This window comes from Phacochoerus africanus, chromosome 5 (assembly GCF_016906955.1).
Source record: "Phacochoerus africanus isolate WHEZ1 chromosome 5, ROS_Pafr_v1, whole genome shotgun sequence".
Taxonomy (NCBI): domain Eukaryota; kingdom Metazoa; phylum Chordata; class Mammalia; order Artiodactyla; family Suidae; genus Phacochoerus; species Phacochoerus africanus.
Genome location: NC_062548.1, coordinates 83,342,551 through 83,362,723, shown reverse-complemented (window position 1 = coordinate 83,362,723; position 20,173 = coordinate 83,342,551). Strand labels below are relative to the sequence as shown.

The following is a 20,173-nucleotide window of genomic DNA, read 5'->3' as shown; positions in this document are numbered from 1 at the left end:
GCCCAATTAATGAGAGTCCAGTTACTAAGACTGCATGAAACACTGAAGAACACAAGTAAGCACAGGGTATTGTATAACTAAGGGAGGTAAAGGATATAGAATTATGGGTTTGTTGGTAGGAATAAGATGCTTTGTTTAAGCACAAATTTATATAAAAAAAAACTTTGTAAATTTATAAAAAGGATGCAAAACACCATTATTTGAAATAATGTATTTTTAAATTTCGTTAAAGCTTACTCCATGAAAATGTGTGTAGACATTTTTCTTAAATAGAAAGATTTTTCAATCTGTATTCTTCAACCGACTAAATAAAAATATCTAATGTTATGAAAGACACCCTTTGGTGGGTAATGATCTCAGCAGCTACACTGACAGTTTCTCATGTTCTAATTCACCTTCACAAATCGATGGCATCATTTTTTGGCTAAAGTAATGTCAGTCGGTGACATTTGCGGCAAGTATAAAAAGGACCCCCCATGGCAGCCATTTTTATTTGATTCTTAAGATCCAAAGACTGCTGAAAGAACAATTGAATAAAGTTGAGGATTGAAGAAGCTTGATTTTCTTGTTCTCTGTGAAATGAAACTCTAGTCTTTTTCTTTCTCTTCCCCTTAAAAGCAAAAGTCTGCTAGGGGGTTGTAGCTGTGTCAAAGCCGCTGGGATGCCACTGCTGATCACTTTAATTACTACGACTAAGGAGGATAAAATTAAAAGTAGCACCATTGAAGCAGTGGAAGAAAGCTTGCCTAGATGTCGGTGAACTGTGAAATATAAAAATTGCATACCAATACATTTTTATGGAAAGGAAACAAGGAATTACATTACTTATTCTTGAGGAGTTTGTCCTCAAATTGTCAAGTTTTACTAGTGCATCTATCTATGGCAGATTGTAGACCATTTTAGAATGATAAGGAAAATAGAAACTTGAGGACATGCTGTACAAGGGCTAAATATTTTTTTTAGCTTATGTCCAAAGTGGTGGTTTCTTATCCGTCTTCTATATTCAAATATCTTAAATCTGTGTGTTGAAATACAAGCTTTTTGCACGCTAACAGGATTTTTGCCTTATCCTGAAGACATTAGCAAAGAGAAAAGTAAAGCTTAAATGTACTGCATTCGGGACTTTTCTGAAGGCTTATTATTTAAAGTCAGGAGCCTAAGTTTTAAACGAATATAAATCTTAGTTCCTCTTCATCTCTCTGTATTCAGTAGCAGAAAGGGGGATTTGTATAGTGTCAGTAAAAAACTATTGTCTTTTTTTTTTTTTTATTGATAGCAGTGAGTCCTCAGATAATTTTCTGAACACCAGTCATGTAATAGATAGGACCGGTACTTTGAAATCAGACAGACACTGATTTTAATTCTTACTATGCCATTTACAAGGTGTATGACCTTGGGCAGTATATTTAAGTGAGGTTCAATTTCTATCCAATCAGGCTGATAGGGGTTACCTCATAGAGTTGTGAATAATAAATGTGACAACACGTGAAAACACTGCACAGGCACACAACTAATATTTTCTCAAATACACAGCTTTTGTCAAACCCTCTAAAGTGTACATCCATCTTAAAAAGGCTAGAATATCTATATAACTCCATCTGACTCTGTAAAGTAATATTGTATAAAAAAGTGAAAATGTCATCTCACCACATTCTTAGAAATAGGAAGCCTAACTACTTCAATTTATTTAAGTTTATTTAGACTAGACAGGTAAGTGATAGATACATAGGTTTCCTATGTATTGAATTTTTCAAGTGTACTTTTTAATGACAGCAGATTCCTTTTATTCTTTTCAGCAGATATGGTAAACAGATGACTTATTTACAGCTGTGAGGTGCTATCTTCTTTTGAATGCAGAATGGTCAAAACTAATAATGCCTATCTGTACTTAAGTAGGTTTAGGGAAACCTACTCATTGTCAGAAATATTCACATATACGAACATATAAAAATAATGAAATAATCATCACCCTACTCTGTGGTCATTGTATTCCTTTGACATGAACAATATGTCTCTTTTGAGTAAAAGATATATATATAGGGTTTTGGGGGTTTTTTTGCTATCTATTCTTTAAATATTTACTTTAAAAATTTTTAATGGATCTTATATATAAAAATTAAAATGAAATATTTCACTTATAATGAATCTGGAAATTAATAATACTATCAATTTAAATTGCATAATCATTTTCTATAATTACAAGCTTTTCCTCCTGACCTTAACAATTAACTTCTGTTCTCTCAGTTGGTTCTTTGTCTTAAGGGAACTTAATGGGTGAGAAAACAAACAACACAGTTACACCATCCCACTGGAGAGCTCTCTGCCCAAGCAGAATTGTCTCTGTGGTGTTAGGACATTAGTAGAAAAGTAAATCAAGGCAATCTGATAGGGAACTAGAATTCTGTCAATCAGGCTCAAGATTTTGTGCTGTGTCCATAAACTTTGTTTACTGTAGGGTTTTATGAGTTGTAACCTGCCCTGGCAGTCTGTTAATGAGGCTAAATCTTGCTACTTGAGAATTGAATTACAGCACACCTCTGGGCTAATGGTTATAAACAGAAAGTCCCATTAGGGCTGCATTCTGATTTGTTCATTTGCATTTTTTTCTATTGTATAGAGAACAATGACGGGTAAATAAGTACAAACAAACAATTTACATGGAAATTGATAAAGTGTCCCTAATTAGTATTTAGAGTTGGTTTTATTAATGATTGCCTGCTTTAAATTGCACTCTTGGTAAGCTCTCAGAAACATTAGCAGATGGGAATATTATTGAGGGAGGAGGGCGAGGCAGTAACTGGTAAGAAAAAATTAGGTTCCCATTTCATATTCAGAAAGGTAGAATCATTTATTTCGTTTTAGCACAGTTAAGATGACCCAAGACCACTTCATCTTAGTCTGAATCACCAAATTCCAACTCTGCAAGAAGTTATTATTCACGCAGTGAAATTCTCTTAAACCTAGTTGCCTGAGGCATATCAAATAATGGTTTTTATTAGTGCTCTTAACTTTTCTTAAGTTTGAAAGATGAAAGTTTAGTAAAAGCTCAATTTTCCTCTGTTGGTCATGTAATTTGATACTTTTCAGGATCAAATAGTTTGAAGGTGAAGAGCAGGGGCCCTGTAGTCAAAAAGACCTGGTCTGGACTCCTGGCTCTGACATCAGTTCTAGCTGTATGACCTTGAACCTCTAAACCCAAATATTCACATCGGTGAAAATAGATTGGATTGTGAAAATTAAATGAGATCATACATGTAAAGCACTTAGCACATAAAAGCTCAAGAAATATGAGCAACCATCACCAACATCACCATTATCAAGCCTGCATTTCCTTTCATTTTCTAAGTTTAGAAGTATTAGTAATGAACTGAGGATTTATGTATGTTATTCTTGCATCTTCAGTCTCACTCTGCCCAGTATGTACAGAACTCTAACTACCAAGAAGCTTGTATTTCTAAATATTAAGAAAATTTCCTTTGAATGTTAGATCTCTCTTCTTTCTGCCCCAGGACAACCACCACCCACCATAGAAGTCTACTATCTCATCTCTATCTTGCCTTCATCCAAGATTTTTTAAAAATAATTTTTATTACAGGAGTAGTACATGTGCATTATAGAAAGTTAGGAAATGAAGACAGATTAAAGGAAAAAATATCACATTTCCACACTCACATATCTTCACCATGACAACTTTGTCAATAAGCTTCCAATTCTTTTTTTGGTGATAGATATATGTATTATCACCAAAAGACTAAATGAAGTTATTACTGTGTAAACTATTTTTTCAGTCAAGTTGCATTTTCTCTCATTTAATACTATGATCTTATTCAGATTCCTCTAATTGACTCAACAGTGTCTTTTATAGCTGGTTTATCCAAACTAGTATCTAACCCAAGACTATGCATTGCATCTGGCTAAGTCCCTTTTGTTGGTGGGGACGGTGATTGGTTAGTTGTTTTTTGTTGTGTGTTTGTTTTCATAACTCTCTCTTGTTAAAATGACCAGGTCAATTGTTCTAAATATCCAGCTTTCTAGAGTTGTTGCTTGCTTGGTTCCTTGCTGTGTCATTTGTCATGTTTCTCTATTCCCTGTGTTTATGATAAACTGGAGATTATATCTAAAGGTTTATTAGTAGATTCACTTTAGACATTTGGGCTAAAATATTATAGTGGTATTCATTTCATGTACTTCAAAAATCAAAAAACATATAATGTGGTTGACTCAATATTAGTGATGCTAAGACTGACCACTGGATTAGTGGCCCCTAATTGCTGATCTTCTGATCTCTCCATTTACAGTTAGGTTTTCCCTTTGCAACAGGAAATAATCTATAATCTATATAGCATTATTTAAGCACAATAATGCTATTAAAACAAAGTACTCCAGACTTAATGGTGTAAAAATTGTTTTTATTCTCAGATTCTGTGGATCAAGACTTAAGATAGGGCACAGTGGGAATGGTTTGTCTCTGTTCCTCATTGTCTGGGTCCTCAGCTGGGGAGACTTGAACAGTTTTGTTCACATGTCTGACACATGGGCCGGGAAGACTTAGGCTGAACCTAGCTGGGAATGTGGACTGGAGCACCTGCATGGAGCTTGGGATTCTAACACTGAGACAGCTGGCTTCCCAGAAAGTACAAAATGCAAAAATTTCAAGAGAACTGGGAAAAAGGGGTGTAGCCTTTTTTGACCTAGCCTTAGAAATCCCCTGCAATGCTTCTACATTCTATTGATTATATACAAGTCCCTAAAGCTGGACAGCATTCAAAAGAAGAGGAATTAAATCCCACCTCTTGATGAGGGAATGGAAGCAAAGTCACATTGCAGAAAGCATGTGGGATGGGATGGATATACCATTGTGGCCATCTTTGGAAAATACAATCTGCCACAGTGTAATATGAATAACCACTTCTCCATCAGACATTTACCTAAGAGCTTTGATAATAGTTCATAAGTCTTGCTAAAAGCAGTCATTCTTTTAGGAATGCCAAAAAAATGTTTTTATAATTTTACCTTTTTGAAATTATTATCAGAGCTAGTATTATTTTGTAAAGTAGAACTTTCTCTCATTGACTGGGACTATTTAGTTACCCTAAACTTCCCTTCCCACTGGAAAGACAATATAAGTGCTTGATATTTTTCCTCTCATTACTAATTTTCAGAAGTTATTTTAAGAGCTGCCTCAAATGAGTTTATACATCCTTCTAAGAACTTTTTGAATATAATAATGAATTTATAAATTTTCATTGATTCAGTGTGTGATTTCTTTGATTCAATTCATTGCTGTCATTCTTTGTTTGTTTGTTTTGGTACTGAATTTTTTCAGTTTGTCCACTGGGAGCTTTAGGCGTGTCTCCAGGTCCATTTGATAACCTTGTAAGTTTCTCCCCATTAATTTTGACAACTCTCAATTCTAGACATCTCAATATTTGTGAAAGAATTGCCTGGGCTTAAACTCCACCAATCTAATGATATTGCCTACTAAATTTGATCGCCCCCTTTTGTGTGTGTGTGTGTGTGTGTGTGTGTGTGTGTGTGTGTGTCTTTTTGCTATTTCTTTGGGCCGCTCCCGCGGCATATGGAGGTTCCCAGGCTAGGGGTCGAATCAGAGCTGTAGCCCCCGGCCTACGCCAGAGCCACAGCAACGCGGGATCCAAGCCGCGTCTGCAACCTACACCACAGCTCACAGCAACGCCGGATCATTAACCCACTGAGCAAGGGCAGGGATCGAACCCGCAACCTCATGGTTCCTAGTCGGATTCGTTAACCACTGCGCCACGATGGGAACTCCTGATCGCCCTTTTAAAATAATGTTCAGACCTATTAAACTCTTAACATTTACTGTAGTCAATTACTCCCTTTTTCATGAAAGCCTCTTCTACTTTGATTCTCAGGATACATTAGTGTTCTATTCTCTTTTTTCTCTGTCTCCTTATCCTCTTTTTATCTAAATATAGATCTTCTCCAGGTTTAGTAGTCCTTGTTTTTTTCTACAGTATCTCTTCAGGTACTTGCATATATTCCTGTAACTTCAGCCATTTGCTCTATAGGCATAGTTTGACCTCACTTCCTGGCATCACTTCTAGTTCCCAACTACTTACTCATACCTTTACTCAGATTTCCAACCAGCTTCTCATATCCAGTCTATCTTACCCAAAACTTCCTCTCCTTTTCTTCTTATATTTCCTCTCAGTTTTTCTATTTCTATTTTTAGTGCCTCAGCTCTACTCATTGCCCAGGTTGAAAACTTATGATTCAGTTTTTTTCATCCCTGTACATCTAATCAGTACAGGTACCAGTTCTACCTCTGTATTTCTTACACTTGTCTCTCTCCATTCCCATTGCACCATCCCAGTTCTGAATCTCAATATGGTTTCCTTGGACCATTTATAAGAGCCTCCTAATTAGTCTCTTTCCAGTCTTTCTATGCCAGCCTATTGTATACACGATTATCAGATTAATCTTTCATCTTTCTCAAGTACACCACTGGTTGGTCATTTGCCTTGACCTCAAAATTAAAAAAAAAAAAAAAAGACATGAATAAAAACAAACCTTTAGTTGGCCCTCATTGTCTTTAGAATAAAAACAAAATACTTCACCCTGTTGGACAGGGCCCCTACAATCTATCTACCCAGGTTTGTGTTTATTGCCTTGTCTGTCTGTCTTTTTTTTTTTCTTTTTTCTTTTATCAGGGCTGCACCCATGCACCCATGGCATATGGAAGTTTTCAGGCTAGGAGTCGAATCAGAGCTGTAGTCGCTGGCCTACAGCCACAGCAACACAGGATCCAAGCAGTGCCTGTGACCTATGTAACAGCTCATGGCAACCACAGATCCTTATCCCACTGAGCAAGGCCAGGGATCAAATGCGCAACCTCATGGCTACTAGTCGGGTTTGTTACCATTGAGCCATTATGGGAATTTCCTGTCATTATTTTTGCCCTATGCTCAGGAAAAACTAAACTACATATTTTTCCCCCAGTATACTTTCTTGATTCTGTGTCTGTGTATTGTTCCTACCTCCTAGTCTCTCCCACACTGACCCACGTAACCCATTTTCCATCTTTACTCATTCCAGAGTAACCCATTTCCATCTCTGCTCATTCTGTAGGCCCAACTCAAAAACCATGATGCCATGATGCTTTCTGCTTGTCTCTCAGCCAAAAAGATTCTTTCTTTTTTCTGAACTCATGATACATTTTGATCACACCTCCTTACTCTGACTGTTTTATCTTTCCCTCTATATTTTAAGCATTAAGACTATAAATTATAAGTTTTCATGCCTGAAATTTCTAAAAAGCAAGTACAAGTACGAAGGTATGTGCTAAGGACCAGAGATCCAAAGATAGATCAGATCTAGCTCCTGCCTTCAAGTAGCTCAGTTCTGCTGAGAAGGAGGCATTTGTAGAGTGTTAAACTTGACAAGAATTATTTTAAAAAGTGATTACACACACACATACACACAGTACTATAGTAATAGAGAATAAGGAGGCTTTCATTCCACAGTGGGGAGGAGAGAAGAATAATCAGGGGGAGTTTAGTGGGTTAAGCTGAATCTTGAAAAATGAGTAGGAATTAAGATGAGAGAAGAAAATTCCAAAAAAATGAAATGATATATTCACATCCATGAGTGCATGAAACTACGTGATACAAGCAATTCCATATATATAGGTGTGAGGTTTTATGGAGATTGGGAAAGGTTAAAGGAAGATAACTACACAGATATGCTGGGGCCAGATTATTTTGAGGCTTTGTTTTATCATAATGATGCTTTATCATATACTTTCCAGTTTACAAAGCAATTTCTCATTGATTATTGGTGATTCATAATGATCCTTTTTTTCGGAGGCAAAACCTATTTTAGTTACTTCTCTATCATTTTTAGTTATTTTAAATATCAAAACCCACATTAGATTTTACTTTTCTTTCTCTGTGTGCATCTTGGTGTAGGGAGAAAGAAATGGGGATAGTACATCAGTTACTCAAGTCGTATTTAAAAACTACCAACATGGATAACTGGGACTAATGTGCTATCACCATTCCTGCTCTAACTCCCTAAATATACCATTTCTTATATTTGATCAAAATGATGCAGCAGCATTTTCTGCTGTCAAAGATATCTTTTAGTCAGTGCTCTATGCCTTGACCAGAAAATAGCCAGTTACATTCTAGTCTTAAAAAATGAGGTATTAATTGAAATTCTATTTTCAGTATTATGACGTTTTTCTATAAGCTTGATTGTTTTACTAATAGTAGATCCTGCTATTTTCTCTGTAATTATATTGCCAAACATTCTTTAAAGGCTAGTTTGAATTTTTAACAGACATTTTAATACAATAATTTGTAAATGTTTTCTAAAAATCTGATTCTTGGATGTCTTTTAAAAATGGTGTGACATCCAACTGATATAGAGCATCCTATTTATAATGTGGGCCAAGCACCATGCTGTAAACCAGTTACTATCATGATGATCAGATTGAAAATGAAATTGCATTTCTGTCAATTACTGAGTTGGCAACTGTTCAATATATCTTAGCAGCAAGATGAAGAGCGACGTCGGCAGCTGAGAGAGAGAGCTCGTCAGCTAATAGCAGAAGCTCGATCTGGAGTGAAGATGTCAGAACTTCCCAGCTATGGTGAAATGGCTGCAGAAAAGTTGAAAGAAAGGTCAAAGGCATCTGGAGGTGAGCTAAAGAATCTTGTATCATATTCTACAGACAACCCAGAAATCCGCAATGGACCTTTTGGGACTTTTTATTCTTACTTCAAAATGTTGTGCATCTAATACTTAAAGTTTCTAGCCTATTGATGTGCTGCAAAAAAACTTAAAGAAAGCATAGTAAATCAGAAGTTGACTATTGCCATTCCAAAATCAACTCTTTGGCAACTCAAGAAGTGCTTTGATTATGGGTAAGTATGTAAAGTACTCAGGAAATACTAAGAATATGATATTGGAGAAAATTCATATGGGCCTTGCTTTGTGATTCTCTGTGATGCCTCATTAACTGTGTTAGAAATGACTAATATGCAAAGTCCAACATCTAGATCACAAGACTTGTTACTGGAGAGCTTTGGCATGAAAGATTTTCACTTTGAACCAGATATTTGGAACGTGGTCTTAACATCGCTCCAGCATTAGAGCCAAACAAGTCCCATATGCATTTTTTTTTCTTAGTCTCCTTATTTGAAGAGGGTCTTTTTCAATATCTGTAGTAATTATCCTGAGCTTGATGTTCAGACAAGCACTATATATATAATTAAAGAGAATTTTAATTTTGCCTCTCAGTGCTCAATTTGGACATCTTTAACTTGGAACTTTTTACATTTTTATTTAAAAGTAGTATATTCAGGAGGCCTGTGGGCTTTTTTAATTTCAAAGGTGTGTAACCTATTTATCTACCAAAACATGCCAGGTACTTGTCCTGAGTTAATCTTAAATGCTAAGATCACCCTGGAGAGTAGGCAAGTGAGGACTCGAATAATACCTTAGAAAACCGAAACAAAGGAAACAATTTCTAGGTCAATGATAAGTTTCTTCAAGGTAAACTGAAACTTACTGCTGTTATTGTTAATTGATTCCTTATATTAAACTCTCACTATTGTAGAGCATTCCAACTAATGACTATATCACCTTCTATCCCATAAATATGAAAGCTGTTTTCCCAAACAGCTGTGTATCTGTCCATCTGGTGTTCTCAGAATGTTTGTATCTTAGTTAAATCCTTTATCTTACCTTTTCAGCTCCTATCATACAGAATTTTTTTTTTTTTTTTTGCCATTTCTTGGGCCACTCCTGCAGCATATGGAGATTCCCAGGCTAGGGATCTAATCGGAGCTGTAGCTGCTGGCCTACACCAGAGCCACAGCAACACGGGATCCAAGCCGCGTCTGCAACCTACGCCACAGCTCACGGCAAGGCTGGATCCTTAACCCACTAAGCAAGGCCAGGGATCGAACCTGCAACCTCATGGTTCCCAGTTGGATTCATTAACCACTGAGCCATGATGGGAACTACCATACAGAATTTTCATTATAGCTTCTATACTCACAACTGAAGTTTCATAGTGACGATAGTAACTATTCACAGTTATTTTTATATAATGCTATTTGCTTTCATTTTTTCTTAGTAACAAGGTGTTTCTTTGATATCATAAAAATTCCAGCTATTCTAAGTAAATTTTAAAAATCTTTACCTCCTTATATCTCGGAGTGATAGAAAAAGCCTCATATTCTTGACCCTCCAGATAGACTGTCATAAAGCTACTAACACTAGCTCCCTGTGGCATTGTAAACCCACAGGAGAGCAGTAATACTAAGATAGAGAGGCATCTACTATTTCTTTTAATTTTTTTTTCCAGCAATGAGCAATGACAACAATGCTAAATGAGTAGTGAACTCTGGGAAGGCTAAGATTTAAAATATTTTTGATTAGTGGTATAGGATGAATCGGCCATGTAATTGGTTTTTTCTCTATCATCCAACACCAGTTGAGGCTAAGCCAGGACTATACTAGGTAGAAACTTAGTGTCACAACCCCCAAATGGGTACTTTCCCAACTTGGTAACTGGGGAAAGGGAAGACCTAATTTGGCATCACTCAATACTCAGCCAAGTAAATAAAGGACAAATGAGGATTGGACCTCTAAAGCTAGCAAAGAAGTATAGACTAGAATAGAAAAAGCTGGATGAAATGAAGATGGGACATGGTTCAACAGATGACTTATGAGAAGATAGCCTAGACTCTGTTCCCCAAAGAGATCGAAGTGGCCAGGGTCCGTTTTTCTCATAGGACATACCATACCTTGGATGTTGAAAGCAGCCACGTATCAGCCAGTAGGCTCTTAATCACAGCTAAGGTTGACATACAACGAGTAGAATAGACCTATTCCCTAACCTCAGTGATGGATATTGGCCTGTCTTCATGAAAGTGTATGGATCTGACTGGGTCTGCTCTGGCCTCAAGGTCTGAGCTGAAGCTCTCAAGGCCACAGTGTCAAACCTTTAGGACAAGGCAGAGGGCAAAATCCCTGCCCAGAATTCAACCATTCATACATATGCGTTTGTCTGTTTAGCAGTGCCAGCCACAGTGCTGGGCCAGGATTCAGCAAGCTTCCTGGAAGGGGCCAGAGTAAATATTTCGGGCTTTGCAGGCCAGATGGTCCCTGTCTTAACTACTCAACTCTGCGCTTATAGTCTGAATGCAACCTTGAACAATGTGCAAATTAAAGAGCATGCTTGTTATTTACCCTAAAAAGGTGGTGGGCTGGATTTTGCCCCCATGCTATAGTTTGCTGACCCTTGCATGGCAAATTAGAAGTTCACTTGGTTTCACAAGAGAGTAATTTCTAAACGACAATGACCCTATGAGGTGAGGTTGATATGTCAGGGGAAACAATTAACAAATTAGTGTCTACTCTTCCAATGTCTAGTGGGAATTATCTGAATAAGGTCAGAATAAGTGTGAAAGAGAGAAAAATAAGTAGAGACCAGCCTAGATGATGGACTAGCATCAGAAGATTTTTGGAAGCAGTGGTCTACTGTAACAAAGGAGAGGGGCTAGTTAGAAGCTGAAATAATAAGGTGAAAGCACAGCCTAGAGAATGTGTTTAACATGATACTAAGAGTCATTGCCTGAACCTGCTTGGAAAGCTTGCTTTTTTCCCATTCTCATCAACCAGCCTCGCTGAGGAAAGAAAACTTAGTAAGTCTGAGGTGAGATGTCATCAGCCTCATGGTGTCCACAGAAAATGTATGCAAGGTATTTTAGGTCATGTAAAGCCATGTAGTCAGGCAACCCACTTGCATCTTACTGCGACCAGAAATAGCCTAATTTTTGCACAGTAACAGAACCAGTCCAAGGAGCTGCAGCCTAGCTTTTGCTTGTCCTTCTCTTGACATAGTTTTATGACTTAGAGGAAAAATCAGGTGATACTGTGGTATACGACATATGTTTTGTTTCGTTCTGTTTTTTTCAATTTCTGCTTTTTTTTAGTTATAGACTTATAACAGCCTCCTTTTGTTTATTTATTTATTTATTTATCTATCTATTGCTTTTTAGGGCCACACCCACGGCATATGGAGATGCCCAGGCTAGGGGTCGAATCAGAGCTACAGCTGCTGGCCTCTACCACAGCCACAGAAACGCAGGATCCAGGTCACATCCAAACAACCTCCTTTTAAAATCCTCATTTTGGAGTTCCCATTGTGTCTCAGAAGCATGTGGGTTTGATCCCTGGCCTTGCTCAGTGTCCATGAGCATGTGGGTTTGATCCCTGGCCTTGCTCAGTGGGTCGGGGATCCAGTGTTGCTGTGAGCTGTGGTGTAGGTCACAGACACAGCTTGGATCCCATGTTGCTTTGGCTGTGGTGTAGGTTGGCAATTGTAGCTCCAATTTGGTCCCTAGCCTGGTAACCTCCATAGGCTGTGGGTATGGCCCTAAAAAGACAAAATAAAATAAAATAATATAATATAAAATAAAATAAAGTAAAATAAGATAAAATAAAATCCTCATTTTATGTAACAAACTCATGGGTTCATTTATTGTATTGATCTTAGCAACATAGTTATTTGGGGATGAAGTGTGATATTTTTCATTTTTTAGTTATATGGTATTGTAGTCAGAGAATATGGCCTGAATTTTCCCTTGAAATTAATGTTTTTAAAAATTTTATTGAAGTATAATTGATTTCTTTTTCGGCCAAATAATTGTTAAATGTTTGTTAATGGTCCATGAGCACTCGCAAAAAAGGTATTTATCTAGTTTTAAGATGATATTGTATCATATATATTACATAGTATATAATATATGATATAGATTTTGTATATTATATGAATACACATATATATACATGTTTATATGTATATTTATCCTGTGGCTCATCACTTTGGTTTGAATTAGGTTAGGGTCGTTTAACTTTTAAACCGACATTTTTGCCTCTCTGATTTAGATGGAATGGTGTACTTTGTTTTTGCATTTCATATCAATAAAGAAAAAAATTAATTTTATCCATGAGAATGTTCCTGTGCCTGCATTATCCTTATTTCAGTTATGGCAAATAGATTTATCTAAATTTGTTGAATCAAAATAAAATCTTATAGGCCTTCAATAATTTTTATTTTCAGATTCTATTAATAATATATTTGTATTGTTTTCTGTCTTTTATTCCTGTAGAATATCTTTTAAAGTTAGGAATTTTATAGGGAACCTTCAATATGAATTTTAAAATCATGATACAAATGGAGAGTTCCCACTGTGGCACATTGTGATTGACAGCGTCTCTGCAGTGCCAGGACATAAATTGATTCTCGGCCTGGAACAGGGGGTTAAAGGACCTGGTATTGCTGCACCTGCGGCATAGGTCACAACTGCGGCTCGGATCTGATCCCTGGCCCAGGAACTCCATATATGCTGAAGGGTGGCCAAAAAAGAAAAAAAAAAAAAGTCATGAGACAAATGAGGAATTTTATTTTGAATATGTTTTTAATGGTAGCCTGAAAATCTTTTTTTTAAGTATAGATTTTTTTTTTTACTGTCACCAGATAACACTAGTTTCTCACTCAATTTATTTATAAATGATAAGTGTTGTAAGACTGGCCTTATTGCTGTACTATTCTTCATACCATTGGGGTCTTCATTTTGCTTATAGTGCCATGCAGTGTCAGCTGGAATGCATTGTCTCATTCCAGTGTATATGCAATCTCTTTTTAGCTTTTCCTGCATGCATTATACATGCTATACTTGCAAACTACCTTCTGTTGTATATCAGATCTCTAGTGTACTTTCTGCCATGTTACCTACTGGGTTTTTAGTGGTTAGCCATAAAGATGTAATATTTATATCATTATTTTATATATATATATACATATGTATATATATATAGTGTCTTAAACACGTACGTGCATAGATACACATGCACTTTTGGTTTGCTAAAATGCATGTAGAGTATTTCCATGGGTGTTAAGAAATGTGTAACATAACTATTGAAAAGCATTCGAGTGTTCGTCATACAACTGAAGTCAGTAGATGGAAAGAAAGTGGAAATCTATTCTTAAGAAAATCTGAACTGTATAGGAGATCAGTTTTTACTCTTGCCCTACCAAGTAGTAATCTTTTTATCTCAGGTTAACAATACATATATATACATTGAGTTAACCCACTCAGCATTACTTGTGACTGGTAGTGTAGGTAGAGATTTCATTTAGCCAGGAAATAAAATGAATGGCACCTGTTTAACATCAGACAGGAACCTGGCACTATGGAAGTGGGTAATGAAGATCCCACTGCATATCCCCATATCCAGGTACCATTCCAGATGTAGCTTCTTTTCACAGCAATGCTATCCTTCTAGTCACTCAGGCTGGAGAGTCAGTGTTGACATCTCCCTCACTCTTCCTCTCTTCAGTATCCATCCCCCAACCACTCAATATCCAGTTGCTTTTCAAGTCACAGCCACTCCCAGTTCTTTTATGATAGGTTAGGCTCTCCATACTACTTGCCTGGGGGGTTCTAACAGTCTCCAACCTGGATTTCCTGCCTCTAATCGCTGCTCTAGAGTCCATCATCTTAGCAAGCAATCTCACATGAAGGATGATGTCACATGGCTAGTACACTCCCATGTTTATTCCTGGGTCACTTTTTCTTTCACATATGAGAGGGTGTGAGCAAGAGTGGTATCTTAGGAATAATATTGGAGCTACTGTAATTTATAAAGAACATAAGCTTCAGTGCTTATATCACTAGTAATTATTTTATATATATTTCACAACTGATTACCATAAGACATTTTAATAGAGAACTGCTAATAAATTAAAAGCACATTGCTGATTATGTTTGAGCCCCAGTGTCTCTCCGTTCCTACCAAGTAAAATCTAAACTTCCTATCCTACCCTTCAATGCTCTCTGCAGTTTTACCTTTCAAGTCTTACCTATCATTCCCCTTAAGTATTCTTGAGTGAAATAGGACTTCACGCTATTCTTTGAACATAACCTACCCTTTCTTGCTTTCATGCCTGTAAGGCCCTTCCCTCAATTGTCCTTTTTGGAATCCTGTACATTTCTGAAGACCCAATTTAAAAGTTAGTGCTTCCAAAAATAATCTATTGTACTACTGGCAAAGAATCTTTTCACCTTTGGAATTTGCACTATACCTTATTTTTTACCCCATAATACTTAACTGTCTTACATGGTATTTTAGCCATTTGAATGTATAGCTCTACAGTGGAATAACTGTCTTAAACAACATCTAGCAGTGTTTGTAAATTGCAAATCCAATATACAGTAGAAGTTTCTTGAATAAATAAGTGAACAAATGTTGAATTTTGTGCATTCACTCTAATTATGGTCAGTAATAACCAATAGAGGCTGGTTGCAGCAACAAAGTACTCTAAAAACTATTGGTAGTAAACTATCTCTGACAAAGTAATATGAGAAAGTGTTCTGAACACTTACTTGGCGCTCAGGAAATATATGCTATTTCATTTAGAAAAGAATTCTTTTTTCCTTTTTAGGACCACACCCGCAGCATATGGAAGTTCCCAGGCTAGGGTTTGAATCGGAGCTACAGCTGCCAGCCTATGCCACAGTCCTAGCAGTGCAGGATCCAAGCCACGCCTGCAACCCCCACCACGCCTCACAGCAATGCTGGATCCTTGATCCACTGAGTGAGGCCAGGGATTGAACCTGAGTCTTCATGGATACTACTCGGGTTCATTTCCACTGTCCCACCATGGGATCTCCTAGAGAAAAATTTTTAAGGCTAATTGAGATGAAGGTGCTGACTTTTATGGAATTAGTTAAATAGTTGTACTAAGCACAGTTGATTAGAAAAGATCTCTCAACTGATTATACATATATAATGTAGCCAACTATAATACCTTCGGAATTTGAAAGCATTTAACAATGTTTCCCCCTCCCCAGGGGCATTTCTCATTCTTTTTCTCTTTGTTTTATTCTAAATGGCTTACATCATACATAGGAGGTCTTCAGTAAATGGAAACTATCATTATTAATATTAATGCTCATAGTAAATATTTACTTGCAAAGCCCCAAATCAAACACAAAGTTATACAGGGAAAAGGACAAATATTGAATGTTTAAGCCAAAGCTGTAGAATTTGGAATTTCTCAGTTGTGGTAATCTTTGGAATGCCTCATTATTAATATAAGTTGCCTTATGAAAAATAAACTGTAGAGTAGTAGGGATATTCTTTAACTCCCAGAGCTGGACAGGTATTTCTCCAAAAGGTACATTGCCTGTCAATAGCAGAATTTAAGACTAAACTTTGAATATACAAATCAAATTACTGCTGTGCCTTTTTAAATGTATGTTATTCAAAATCGCTTAACCAATTTTATCACTAGGATTTAAAAAGAAAAAAATAAAGAGCTCCCATTGTGGCTCAAGGGTAATAAACCCCACTAATATTCGTGAGGACACAGGTTCCATCCCTGGCCTTACTCAGTGGGTTAAAGATCTGGCATTGTCATGAGCTGTGGTGTAGGTCGCAGACACAGCTCTGATCCCGTGTTGTTGTGGCAGTGGTGTAGACCAACAGCTGCAGCTCTGATTCAACCCATAGCCTGGGAACTTCCATATGCCACATGTGTGGCCCTAAAATTAAAAAAGAAAAGAAAAATATATAATGGAAATGTAAAAAAATGATGCCGTTAATTATGACCTAGCGTATTTTACTAAGTGCATAAGAATAGTATGACTGCCTCATTCCCATGTACTTGATTTTGAATGTTAAGTGTTTTTCCCAGCTTTGTGTCTTCTGAGATATATTATCTTAATCGTTTCTGAATTTTTTTTGCATAAAGGTTCTGTCTACCCTTGTCCCAGTCTTGTCTCTTAATTCATCCATAGTGCTTTTATGATGATATGTCATTAATAGCACAAAAGCATTGAAGTCTTCATGCAAATGATTTATATACAGGGGCAAGTTTATAAAGAATGATATGTTTCTCTATGCATTATATCTAATAAATGATAAAAATGTGAAATTTAGAAATAGTATTTGTTGACTTTATTACCAAAGCAACTTTATTTTTGCTATTATTAGAGATTACTAGTAGATTACATTTTAAAATATAGAGATTCTATGAGTTTAGTGATTCAAAGACAGCATGTGGCAAATTGTCAAAACCTTTGCATCTGCTTTGATGTGACACTTCATCTTTGACATATGAATGTAAAATGTAAATGTTAATTCAATAGTGAAAAAGTGTCTTAAAACTGATTTTTTTAACTTACTCATCTATGTCATACCTCAGTTTGATTAATACACTGATTTTTCTTCTTAGTGTTTCGGATAAATGATATAAAATACAAATAAAATACTAACATTATTGCTACATGTTCCTACAGATGAAAATGATAATGTTGAGATAGATACTAACGAGGAGATTTCCGAAGGCTTTGTTGTAGGAGGTGGAGATGAACTTACTAACTTAGAAAATGACCTTGATACTCCCGGTAATTTCAAATTATAAATATGTTGTGTCCTGCTGCATGGCAAACTCTGTTATAGTTTTATTATTATCTTATCAATAATGATAATAAGTTCTTTTTGTAGTTTTATTACAGATCTTAGGCCCTCACAAATCTTTTGGCTATACTATGCCTACTTTCCATCAATTTTATGTTACTATTTTGTTTTAGGCTTAATGTTAAAATTAGCAATAAAATTGAAATAGTGAAATTTTAGTTTTTTTCATATTGCTGAGATTCACTTTTATATGTTATGTCATATGGGATAATTTGTAAACATTCCATGATTGGTTCCCTTCTCAGCCTAAATATTTTGGTGTGATATTGTAAGGTATAGATGTAGTACCTATGAAGTATTTCAAATGTAAATCTAAACCATGGATCAGATTTTCTGATTTGATTTGGAATTGATAATCTTAGTGCTAATATTATTTTGTAAATTTTGTGCTTACCTTAAAAATTTTAAATTACTAGTAAATTATTTTATATGTACTTAATAACTAATAATAAAACTTTGAAAACTGCTTATAAAGACTACTGTTATTCTCATATTGTATATCAGTAAATATTATACTGATAATCACATTTGCAATTGAACTTCTAAGTTATTGTATAAAATGTAAAGATATTTGCTTGTTTTTTAATAGGTGAGTGTTCTATATGCATTGCCTTTATAAGCCAGCAGCGGATAGCTTTGTATACCTGAGGGGTTCCATTAATGCTTATTGAATTGAATTCTTATAGCAATAAAAGTCTTTGACAATCTCTTTAGACTTAAAAGCAAGGAAGTGAAATCCCTAATATTTATCTTTTGCTATAAAAAGCTACAAGGAGGGAGAGCAGGTCTTCTTCCCAACCCTTTCATGTCCCTGCAATGCTAACCTGCTTTGCTTCTACCCTGTTTGGAAGCATGCTCTTATTTCTCCAAGAAACAATCAACCAGGGTCTTCCTAACTATAGGGAACACCCAAGAAAATCCATGTCTTTTGTCAGTAGCTCCTTCATGGCCTAGTATTAAATTATACTTTAGGGAGTTTCCTGGTGGCCTAGCGGTTAGGACTTGGTGCTCTTTCTGCTGCAGCCCAGGTTTAGTCCCTGGTCTGGGAACTGAGATCCCACATCAAGCTGCTGCACGCTGCAGCCAAAATAAATAAATAAGTAATACTTTACTAGGTACAGGTCAGTATATTTATAATTGCACAAGTTCAGGAGAATGCTGATATTTAAGGAAATTTTTTAAATGTTTAACCCAAAATTAGGACTACTGTTTACTTATTTCTATTTAAAATACTGTAGAAGTTGAATAAGTCTGATTTTTCTTTTTGAAAAATATTTTTGTTGTTGCTTACCCACCCTATCACCCCAACCACCATCAAAGTCTTTATCAGAAACCAATAATATCTCTTTACTACCAAGAGCATCCATAAGTACAGAATTGAAGTCTCAATAGTCAATTCATAGAAGTATAAAATCAGTGAGAATAGGAGTTCCCGTCATGGCACAGTGGTTAACGAATCTGATTAGGAACCATGAGGTTGCGGGTTCGATCCCTGACCTCGCTCAGTGGGTTAAGAATCCGGCGTTGCCGTGAGCTGTGGTGTAAGTCGCAGACGTGGCTCGGATCCAGCGTTGCTATGGCTCTGGCATAGGCCTGCGGCTACAGCTCCGATTCGACCCCTAGCCTGGGAACCTCCATATGCCGCGGAAGCGGCCCTAGAAAAGGCAAAAAGACAAAAAAAAAAAATCAGTGAGAATAAGTGGTACATATTTCCTGACTTAACAGTACATTATGAAGACAGAATAAATTAGCCCTTTCTTGGGTAAGGTAAGGGGAATTTTCTAGTTTTAGTTATAGCCACTTTCTGAGATATTTTAATGTATTTAAATATTGATTTACATTAGACCTAATAGGCTTGACTTCTTGTCCTTTTTAAAAATACTTTCTCTACTTTTTATATATCCCCCCAAAACACAAAAAAACAAAAACCCAAAAAACAAAACTGCATCTCAGTTTTCCTATCTTTTGGAGTTAACTAATATATTGTTTACAACTCTCAGCTTGCCAATAAATGTTGGCATGTGCATAGGCAGACTTTCCAATTCAGGCTATGGTTTATTTCATGGCAATGAGAAATAGGAATGCAGACTGAAATCTGGAAGCACGTAGCATACATTATGATTTTTATCCTTGCTTTATTTTCCCTAAAATTCTTTTTTTAATATGTATATAAAAGTCATAATGTTTTAATAATAAATTGTTTAATCTTTATCTTGATTTGACCATAGTTCATCAGATATTGTTTAAAAGAGAAGCCTGCAATATAAACTGACAAATTTGCATGAAAGTCATGATAATAGCATTTGTTAAGAGTCTTATAATTAGAAAACTTATTAATCTTTATGAAAAATATCATTCACCAAATGGTTGGCATGTCTTTTATAGTCATTTTATTAAAGAGTTGCTTTGAGTGAATTCGTTTAAATAGAATTATTTGTTTCCATTTGTTTCTGAAATATTTTGTTAAATAGAGGTTAATTTATTTGCTAAAAATAATTTGAAATTGTTTATTTTAAAAGTTATAGCCGTATTTTATTTATTTTAACTTTCTATCCATACTTCATACATTCCAAGATGTGATAATATTTATTGCATTTCTGAACTCTAATTAGGAGATATTTGTAAATAT

General features: G+C 35.9%; 1 protein-coding gene across 12 annotated transcripts in view; it reads left to right on the top strand.

The window, feature by feature from the left end:
* EHBP1 (EH domain binding protein 1) overlaps nucleotides 1–20,173 on the top strand; it is a 350,723-nt gene that overhangs the window by 277,894 nt on the left and 52,656 nt on the right. For 6 of the 12 annotated variants that reach the window (XM_047781964.1, XM_047781960.1, XM_047781959.1 and 3 more), the window contains 2 exons: nucleotides 8,536–8,683; nucleotides 17,364–17,471. In XM_047781964.1, the coding sequence (XP_047637920.1) occupies nucleotides 8,536–8,683; nucleotides 17,364–17,471 (256 nt within the window). The remainder of the gene's footprint in view (nucleotides 1–8,535; nucleotides 8,684–17,363; nucleotides 17,472–20,173) is intronic. The other 6 variants (XM_047781969.1, XM_047781967.1, XM_047781965.1 and 3 more) reach the window with 3 other exon arrangements.